At 42.5% G+C, this 10,601-nt stretch overlaps 2 protein-coding genes across 2 annotated transcripts; both read right to left on the minus strand.

Moving 5' to 3' along the window:
- Nucleotides 1-112: 112 nt before the first annotated feature.
- Nucleotides 113-1,051, minus strand: LOC309354715 (olfactory receptor 4K14-like; the record flags this gene model as incomplete). The annotated part of the gene is made up of 1 exon (XM_081884978.1): nucleotides 113-1,051. The coding sequence occupies one exon, from the start codon at nucleotides 1,049-1,051 to the stop codon at nucleotides 113-115; it is 939 nt and encodes a 312-aa protein (XP_081741104.1).
- A 4,513-nt stretch (nucleotides 1,052-5,564) lies between these two features.
- Nucleotides 5,565-6,518, minus strand: LOC309354716 (olfactory receptor 4K3-like; the record flags this gene model as incomplete). Its single annotated transcript, XM_081884979.1, has 1 exon — nucleotides 5,565-6,518. The coding sequence occupies one exon, from the start codon at nucleotides 6,516-6,518 to the stop codon at nucleotides 5,565-5,567; it is 954 nt and encodes a 317-aa protein (XP_081741105.1).
- Nucleotides 6,519-10,601: the final 4,083 nt, after the last annotated feature.

Raw genomic sequence — 10,601 nt, forward strand, 5'->3', positions numbered from 1 at the left:
TTCTCCTTATTAACTTTTTCCACCACGTATAAATGCAAATTAAATAACTGACCATTTGCTATTATTTTGTGACAGCCATAATCAGCTGCTAGAGGTGGCCACCTCATGCTGTCTAATGTTGGGGACGTCCCTGAGTGGAAACCTGCCCAGAAAGCCTTGCTGAAAGGCTTCTAATGGCAGCCTTTATCTCCTTGTTCTTCAAAGCATAGATGGTTGGGTTTAGCAAGGGGGTGACACAGGTATAGAAGACAGAAAGCACTTTATCAATCATGAACCGAGCATATGGACGCAGGTAAATAAACAAACAGGGCCCAAAGTACATGGTGACCACAATGAGGTGAGAGGTGCATGTGGAGGCAGCCTTGGTGGTCCCTTCAGAGGGACCCCTGGAGTGGATTGTGTAGAGGATGAATCCATATGAGATGAGCAGGCCAATAAAAGAAACTAGTGACAAAATCCCACTGTTGGTGACCATCATGACCTCCAAGGGATTTGTGTCAATGCAAGCCAACTTGATGACCAATGGGAGGTCACAGAAGAAACTGTCCACTTGATTGGGCCCACAGAAAGGCACATTAATAATGAAACCCAATTGCACAGTGCCATGGAGGAGCCCACCAGCCCATGAAGCAAGGAGAAGTGCCATGCAATGAGGCCGGCTCATAAGTGAGGCATAACGGAGGGGATGGGAAATCGCCACATACCGGTCAATTGCCATGGTTACCAGCAGGAGCATCTCACTCCCTACAAACACATGGAGAAAGAAGATTTGTGCCATGCAGCCCTGGAAGGAGATGATCTGATGTTGGGCAACGAAATCCAAGAGATATCTTGGGATGGCAAAGGAGGACAGGCAGAGGTCCAGGAAAGCCAAGTGACCCAGCAGAAAGAACATGGGTGAATCTGAGAGACGGTGATCCCAGAAAATGGCTGAGAAAATGAGAGTGTTGCTGAAGACAATGGCCATGTAGAGGAGGAGGAGGAAGACAAATAAGAAGAGTTGGATTGCCCAGGATTCAGAAAGGCCAAGCAAGACAAACTCACTCACCATTGTCCCGTTTACACCCAGCATTCTTTTTTTGCATATCACTGTGAATATTGGAAAGGGAGAAAGGAGACAGTAATGAGATGCTTCCATCACAGTCTTTGGTGAAATCAGCAAAAAGTGCATCTTTGTGTTATCTGCCATTATTCTTTTTTATTATTCGTTTTTATTTGATATTCTTTTGTTAGACAGTTACATATTCCAATCCATACTTTAACATATATTAAATATAAAATAAATCCAAACAATATCCACATTTCTTCACCCATGACATCCCACCACCTCATTGCAGCTTCTTCTTGACTGGGTCCTGAGACTCCAATCCCAGTGGATCATACATTGCTCATAGGAACACCTGAAGGTGACTTATACGGAGCAAAGCCATTGCTCCAACTAGCTCACTAATGTTTGCAGTGGAGATGGGAAATCTGAAGGTCTTGTTCCCTTTCCTACACACACACACACACCTGCCTTTCATTGAGGGAGACCTCCAGTCTATTTTACTCAGCACCATAGAAGCCCACTTTTGGGGGCTGTGGGGGCTTCAGCCCCCACAATAAAATATTTGAGGGGGCTATGCTCCCACAAAGTTGATGGCAATTGCCATTCAAATGTTTTGTGAGCACTTATGCAAGATGGGGCTTACCTGGGCATCCGCAATATTTTATTCAAGTTGGCAGCCCTGCTCAATATAGTCTACACTGACTGATAGCTGCTTTTCCATGTTTTAGACACAATAAATTCACAAACTTAGCTGGAGATGCCAGGAATCGAACCACACCAACTGAATGTGAACAGATGCTCTGAACCCCCTCTCCATTTTATCAACTCAACTAAGATATGCTGCCCTCCTGCCCAAACTTTTGTACACACCCTAACCCACCACTACCCCCACCAATTATCTAAATGATCAAAGGTTCCCTATCCTTGATTTAGACACAGGGCTATTGTTTTTTAGGATGATAGGAAGCTGCTGTATATTGAATCAGAGTTGAAGTGACAAGGAAATCAAATATGCCACAAAAAAGCCCAAACAATCCGAGGTACAGTTTGCTTAAGTTCATCAGTCTATGTGTCGAAGAACCCACTAGTTTTAGGGACTGGGTAAGAAAGAAAGAGCTTCTAAATGGGGACCATATTGAGAGACTTGCAATCATACTCCCTCATGTTTTGAATAAAAGAAGGGAATTGAATTTTTGAAAACATCTCTACTCAAACAGTAAGAGATCAAGTACAAATGGGGCATAGCTTTTAAGCTAATTGTATATTGGGATGGAGAATGGAACGCCATAAAATCTATTCAGAATGCTTATGGATTCAAAGAGGCTAGACATTAGTGTACGCAGGGGAAATATGAGAAGGCACTCTGTACCAGGTCTTGTAACTTTAATGGAGCAAAAAAAGATATGTCAAATCAATATTTGAAGAATCTGGAAATAATGTAGCAGAAGGTAGATGAACAAAAGAAATAGATGCAGGTTCAAAAAGGAGTCGAATTGCAAAACTTAAACACAAAAACCTAAACTGAGATACAGCAATAACTAACTAACTAACTGAATGGAGTTTCAGGAGTGAAATTCTCAACAGATTTTTTTGCCGCTCTTCCTATTTTTCTTTTACAATTATTTTCTTTTGAGTTATTTTCTTTATTTTGAGTTATCTAAGTTAATTATGGAATTATTTTCTCTGAACACAAAACTGTGAAATTCTCCTGATAAAAGTTGCTGGTATGCATGTTCATTAGCAAATGAAAAAGCTGATTTTATTATTTCTTCCGAAAACTAGTACAATTCTTGTGTGTGTGTGTTTTAGCAAGATAGGAAGCTCCTTATACTGTGTCAGACCATCGATCCATTTAGCTCAGTCAGGGTTTCAGAAAGGAGAAAATCCGCAACCCTCGGTCCAGTATACCTGAAGGAGCGTCACCACCCCCATTGTTCTGCCCAGACACTGAGGTCCAGTGCCAAGGGCCTTCTGGCGGTTCCCTCGCTGCAAGAAGCCAAGTTACAGGGAACCAGGCAGAGGGACTTCTCGGTAGTGGTGCCCGCCCTGTGGGATGCCCTCGCATCAGATGTCAAAGAGATAAACAGCTACCAGACTTTTAGAAGACATCTGAAGGCAGCCCTGTTTAGGGAAGCTTTTAATGTTTAATACACTATTGTATTTTGATATTCTGTTGGAAGCCGACCAGAGTGGCCGGGGAAACCCAGCCGGATAGGCGGGGTATAAATAATAAATTATTATTATTATTATTATTATTATTATTATTATTATTATTATTAATGAAATGCGGGGGGATTGAACATGAGACTTGATGCACACAAAGCAGATGCCGTCCCCTTCCACATCTCATCAACTCCTCTAAAATATGCTATCCTTCTGCCTAAAGTTTTGTATGCTCACCAACTATTCCTCTTCCTAAGAATCAGTTCATATTCCAATATGCAATGTGAGGTGCTTGGAGCACAGCTGTTTGGAGTTCCTCAGAGTTACTGTAGAAGGAAATTAGGGGAGATTCTAAGAAGAACTTGCCCTCCAGAGGACACTGTAGAAAAGAAAGCTGGAGGTACTGTACTCTGTGTCCTCTCACAACAGGTTCCAGCAGCTGCTCCTACCCTACCAAAGTGTGTGACAAAAAGTGGATCGTAGCACTGTGTTTGCAGAGAGTTCATCCAGACTTCCTTTTGTGCCACATTTCTAGTCAAAGGTCCGGGTGTTAAATCTCTATGCTCGAGGCAGGGGGGGGGGACACCAGTGGCAGAATGATTAACAGACCATATGTCACTATCACTATTTTGTGATTCCCTTCCAAATAAGAATCTGGGTAGGCACTGTCAAGAGACTGAGTCCTCAGCTAGATGGTCAGAGTCTGATGTGGAATGGTAGACTGGATTTCTCAAGTTCTTAAGTTTTTCCTTAGCAGGGAACACAACTTCTCTAACCTCAGTATTCCAACAACGTGCTGGGAATGCTCTATTCCAGATAGGCACTGGCAATGTGGTTGAGCTTTCTGACAGTGGTTAGACCAGATGCATATGGTAAACCCATAAAAAGAACATGGGTGCAATAGCCCTTTCCTGCTGTCCCCCCAACATTTAGAGCCACACCACCTCCAAAACTGAAGGTACTAAATATAGTCCCCAGGTTCTTGATGGACAATTGCATCCTTACAATGCTGACCAGTTCTGAGAATACACCCGTGTCCATCAGTATTCTAGTCACCAAAAGGCATTTGGAGCACTGGAGTTAGAGAGGGGGAAAGGGAAGATTCTCAGATGGAAACTGCTGGACAGCTCCTTGGAGCAGTCTCCAAAATGTCACTTGCCCCAGAGTTTCGCACCTGCCTGTTGGAAAAATCTAATACACCCTCAACTATTTTTTTTTCCACCCACCTGCAAATCCCAGCAGATATTCCTTGAGGTTTTCTGCAGCAACTTATTCTGTAAAGCTCAGAATCAGTATGGATAACTTTGTTCTCATTCCATCTGCTGCCTATGAGTGGTGACAGGATGAGATACCTGTGTGGATGAGATCTCTGCTTAAAAGGCAGGATGAAGAGCAAATCAAGAGTTAGTGAAGTGTGTGTGTGTGTGTGTGTGATTAATTGCTCATTCTTTTTGAAATGCATTAGCTGGTGCTTTTTCTGCTTCAAGGGAGCTAGCAAAAGAAGCAATACTTTGTCACTAAGGTACACAGCTGTCCTCAGGGGTGTATTGCATCTTGATTTGACTTCTGGTTTGGTTTCCTGGTTAGAAGGCAAGGGAGAACAAAAGATGGGGATAAAGAGGATTTGATTTTCTACCCCTTTCTTGAATGTGTGATTCCACCACCTCCAGCAACTGAATAATGTCCAGCTATACTGATCAAGAGGAAAGGAAGAGCAAGATATTAAGTTTGTTAACAAGATTAGCAAGATGATTTGTGGCTAAACTATTTCCCAGCTGCCACCATTATTACATGTGCCTCTGTGAACATGCATCCATGAACCTCACAACAGGAATGTGTGAGAGGTGGAACTTTTGTGTGAGTCAAATACAAATGCCAGAAATTCACAACACAATTTAAAAATTGAACTTTTTAAAGTGTCGTTTTGGAAAATTGAGATTTAAGTTACTACAATGCAATCAATGTGATGCAAGACAATAATGGGTTCATTTTAATAACAATACATTCACAATGCTTAATCTAAAGAAAAAGAAAAAGAGTTGTTTTAAAGTAGAAAACAAAATGATGGAGCATAACCCTAAGCTACTGAAACCCCAAGAAAATAGGAAAGAATACAATGACCTAACTTGGGCGTTGCAACTATCTTGCTGTTATGTGTATGTGAGTTGTCTCTGGGCTAAGCACTGGCCCTAGTGTTTTTCTGTTTGCCCCACAGCTTTCTCCAAGAAAGTCCACTGTTTACCGCTTAGGACTTATCCACCCCTCTGTTTGCCCAAGTAATTAAGTAACTAGTGATTTGAGACTCCATAGTGACAGCCTAAATCCAGTGCTAGAGGAGGGCATATCAAGCTGCTTAATGGTGGGGATGGCTCTGAGTGGAAACCTGTCCGGAAAGCCTAGACAACAGACTTCCAAGGGCAGCCTTCATCTCCTTGTTCTTCAAAGCATAGATAGTTGGGTTCAGCAAAGGGGTGACAAAAAGGGAAACAATGTCAAGCACTTTATCAATCATGAGCATGGTGGATGGACAGAGGTAAATAAACATAATTGGCCCAAAGTACATGGTGACCACAATCAGGTGAGAGGTACATGTGGAAGCAGCCTTGGTGCTCCTTTCAGAGGCGCTCCTGGAGTGGATCGTGTAGAGAATGAAACCATACGAGAGAAGCAGGCCAATGAAACACACCAGTGACATAATGCCACTGTTGGTGACCATCATGACCTCCAGGGGGTAGGTGTCAGTGCAGGCCAACTTGATGACCAAGGGGAGGTCACAGAAGAAGCTGTCCAATTGATTGGGTCCACAAAAAGGCGCATTAATGATGAAACCCAGTTGCACAGTGGCATGGAGGAACCCACCGGCCCAGGAAGCAAGCCCAAGCCCCACACAATGGTGCCGGTTCATGAGTGAGGCATAACGGAGAGGATGGGCAATGGCCACATACCGGTCATAGGCCATGGCTATCAGCAGGAGCATCTCACTGCCTGCAAAGAGATGGAGAAAAAAGATTTGTGCCATGCAGCCATGGAAGGAAATGACATGGTGTTCGGAAAGGAAATCAAAGAAATTTGGAATGGCAAAAGAGGGCAAGCAGAGGTCCAGGAAAGCCAGTTGACCCAGCAGAAAAAACATAGGTGAATCTGAAAGGTGGTGATCGCTGAAAATTGCTGAGAGGATAAGAATGTTGGTGAAGACACTAGCCACGTAGAGGACGAGGAAGAAGAGAAATATGAAAAGTTGGACTTCCCAGGTTTCAGAGAGGCCCAGCAGGATAAATTCAGTCACCATTGTCTGGTTTGCCTCCATCATCCACTTCTTGCATATCACTGTGAAAATCGGGAAGTGAGAAAGAAGATGGTAATAAGATACATCCATCAGAGTCTTAAATCAGTGAAGAGGAGCATCCTTTTGTCAGTTTCTGCTATTCTTGACTGTGTCCTGAGACTACAGTCATAGCGGGTCATATGTTATCATAGGAATATAGTGAGTCAGACTGTTGCTCCATCTTACTCAGCAACAACTGCCCAAGGGATAGGGAACCTGTAGCCCTTCAGACCACAATGGCTGAGACTGATGGGAACTGTAATCCAAAGCACTGTAGGTTGCCTGTCTTTGTGATTTATACCCCTACCTCCCACGCCCACCCCTTTCAGGAAGACAGCAAGGTGCCTTAATCATTGGTCCATTTAGCTCAGTTATAGTCTGCAGTAACTGGCAGTGTTTCTTCAGGGTTTTAGACACAAGAAAATTCACATGTTGGGCACTGGATCTGTGTCGTTCTGAATACAAAGCAGATGCTTTGCCTCTGTGCTATGATCCTGCCCCATCTTATCAGCTCCTCTAAAATATACTGCCCATTTTCCCACATTTTATATATACACATGCACCTGAAATCACCAACTATCAGTCTTCCTAAGAAGTAGACCACTTTGCAAAATGCAATGTAATAAGCGTCTTCAGAGCTGCTACAAAAGGAGATTGCAGGAGATTCTAAGGAGAAGTTATCATCCATTGATTAGTATGAAGAAAGCACAACCAGCTTTGTGTCCTCTTACACCTCTTTTATTTAGCAGCAGCTCCACCACCAGAGACTGCATCTCCGGACTCCTTTTATAGACACAAGGAGTAGTCTGAATGTATCCCTTTGCCTATCTTCATTACTTAATTGTATCTATGAATGCTGTGTTGTTTAAAGGCTTATCTTAAAGTGGAATGCCTCTCCTCTTTTTCATGTCTGTCTGAAATCCATCCTAGTCCTTGGTTTCACCCCACCCACCATTTGAATAAGTTTTCCACCCCCACCTCTTTTTCAGGAAATGTGGGGTGGTAGATTGATGTTCCTCTTCCTTACCCATTCTATTCTTAGTGACTCTCAGATAGGTCTAACCATTTCTGTAAACGTTAATGGAAGAGAAGGGAAGAGAAGGGAATGTCACAATGAGGAGTGCTTCACTATCCTACTTAGCCATCTCCTCTTCCTGTAAACTCCATTGTAATCTCACTCTTCTAGCTCACCATCTTTCCACCCTCACCTTGAAAATAGCAAGAGGCGGTTAGCTTTCTGTGACCACTGAACCTGAGTGCAAGAGCCCTCTGCTGTGGATTCTGTGAACTGGTATTCAGAAGCATACTGCCTCCGACCATGGAGGTAGAGTTTGGCCATCATGACCAGTAGCCATTGATGGCATTGTCCTTCATAAATTTGTCTAATCCTTTTTTAAAGCTATCCACATTGGTGACCATTGCTGCTTTCTAAATTACTTTCCTTCATCCATCCTGAATGATCAATCAGTTTCATTTACTGTGGTTTTTATATATGCTGTAAGCTTCACAGAGTCGCTGGGGTGTCCCAGCTGGACGGGTGGAGTAATAATCATTATTATTATTATTATTATTATTATTATTATTATTATTATTATTATTATTTCCTGAAAGAATTTTCTTTTCACTTTTGATAACCTTGGGGCTCCACTGAGGATACTGACCCTTCCCTTTCATTTCTCAGTGGTCCTGTTTTCGCTACATCCCTTTTGGTGCCAAGATCACTATTAGACAGGACCACAGATGCTACAGCCATGATATTCCATTATGCAAAGTAAAAAGAACCAGCTAGAGAGCTCATGGGTAGCTTATGAGATTTATTGCTTCAGCATATTGTGATGTTCAGTAATAATGAATTGCACAAATGCACACAAACACACAGACTTTGTAAACCACTTTGAGAGGTTTTTTATGATCAAGCGGTATATAAATAGATATCCCAGTTACTTCTACCCACTACATCATGTTTAGAGTACCAGGTGTAGGAATTATGGAAGAATTATTAATAGATGTTCAGCTAGGTGATCACGGTGTGATCTGGAATAATAGTTCTAATTCATCAAATTATTATATTTTGCTTAGCAAGGAATATCACTTCCCTAACCTCATTATTCCAAAAGCATGCTGAGACTGAACCATTCCAGATCAGGCTGTAGCCATCTAGTGGAATGTTCTGTGTTCTGACAGTGGTCAACCAGACACCTATGGGAAAACCACAAAAAAGACATGCGTGCAATAGCCCTCTCCTGCTGCCTTTCCCAAGCATATAGAAGTATGCCACCTGTTTCTGGAGGCATTCTATATAGTCTTCAGTGTTCTGGGTGGACAATTACATCCTAATAATGCTGACCAGTAGTCACATTACCCCATCACCAATCTACCCACCAAAAGGCATGTGGAGTGCTGGAGATAGAGAGGGGAGATTAGCAGATGAAACTGCAGGAGAGCTCCTTGGAGGAGTCTACAAAGTAATACTTTGCAGAATTTTGCACTTGCCTTTTGGAGAAATCTAATGAATCCTCAACTGGGTTTTTACTCACCTGCAAATCCCAGCAGAAATGTCTTGATGTTTTCTTGATGTTGGAGGAGATCCCTGTCTAGCTCAGAATCAGCGTGAACTTATTTGATCCAGTTTCTTCTTCTGCCTGTGAGTGGTGTGGGGCTGTGAATATCTGTGTGGATGATATAGCTGCTTGAGAAACAGGATGAAGAGCAAATTAATAGTCAATGGAATGTGTAGGATTAATTGCTCATTCTTTTTGAAAGGAGACTGCTGAAGCTGGTGCCTTATCTGCTCCTAGGGAGCTAGTGGAAAAGGTAAAGCTTTGTCACTGTGGCAAATGTTACATGATGTCCCTCAAGGGTGCATGGTGCTGGTTTAAGTTCTGGCTTGTTTCCCTTGGTAAATGGCAAGGGATCAAAGAAGATGGGAAGGGAGAAGGCTGCGATTTTCTACCCCTTTCTTGAATTCATGATTTCACCAACTCCACCAATAGAATCATTTCAAACTGTTCCACTCTGTTTTTTTTTTAAAGTAATATTTATTAAATTTTCCATTAAGAACATACAAATACAAAACAACTACAATAAAAACAAACACAAACAAAAAACAAGTATAATTTCAAAACTTATTTTCTCAACCTTATTTCCCCGACTTCCTCATACCTCACCGTTTTGTATTCTAGTTTCATTATCCCATCAGCAACTCCATTCCCTTATTTCCCAAAAGTTTCTTATTAATTCCATTCCTTTTCTTACTCTAATGTCTCTGAAAACCAATATTTTTAAATCCATGTCAATCTAGCATTCTTTAATCTTATAATAATTGTTAAGATAGTCCTTAAATTTCTTCCAATCTTCTTCCACTGGCTCTTTCTCCTGGTCTCGGATTCTGCCCCGCAAGTGGTGCCCCGCAAGACGAATGCCTCGCAAGACGGAAAACCCGCTAGACGAAAGGGTTTTCCATTTTGGAGGTGCTTCACAAAACGAATTTCCTATGGGCTTGCTTATCAGCTGATCCGCTAAGCTGCTTAACAGCTGATCCGCTAAGCCGCTTAACCGCTGATCCGCTAAGCCGCTGATCCGCTAAGCCGCTTAACAGCTGATCCGCTAAGCCACTTATCAGCTGATCCGCTAAGCCACTAAGCCGCTTATCAGCTGATCCGCTAAGCCCGCTAAGCCGCTAATAGCGCTAAGCCGCTAAGCCGCTAATGGGCTTGCTTCGCAAGACGAAGAGACTTGCGGAATGGATTCTTTTCATCTTGTGAGGCACCACTGTACTGTGGAGATGGACTAATGGTCTGATTCAATATAAGGTAGGTTCCCGCCTTCCTATGAAGAAGGTGTGGGATAACCAGCCCCTTGTAACCAACTTGCTTGCTTAAGTCTAATTGATGCATAAAGGGGTTAAAACCATAAAATAAGCTGTCCTGCCAGGTTTAACTAGAGTCACTCACCATCACCTTTGTAGGAAAGGTTATCAAGCCCCTTGTTCTGCCTTCATTCCACCATGTGAACCCTACTAGTACCAAACTCAGACCACATGGCTTAAACAATATATATACAAAT

Source organism: Podarcis melisellensis, assembly GCF_964234715.1.
Source record: "Podarcis melisellensis genome assembly, chromosome: 13".
Taxonomy (NCBI): domain Eukaryota; kingdom Metazoa; phylum Chordata; class Lepidosauria; order Squamata; family Lacertidae; genus Podarcis; species Podarcis melisellensis.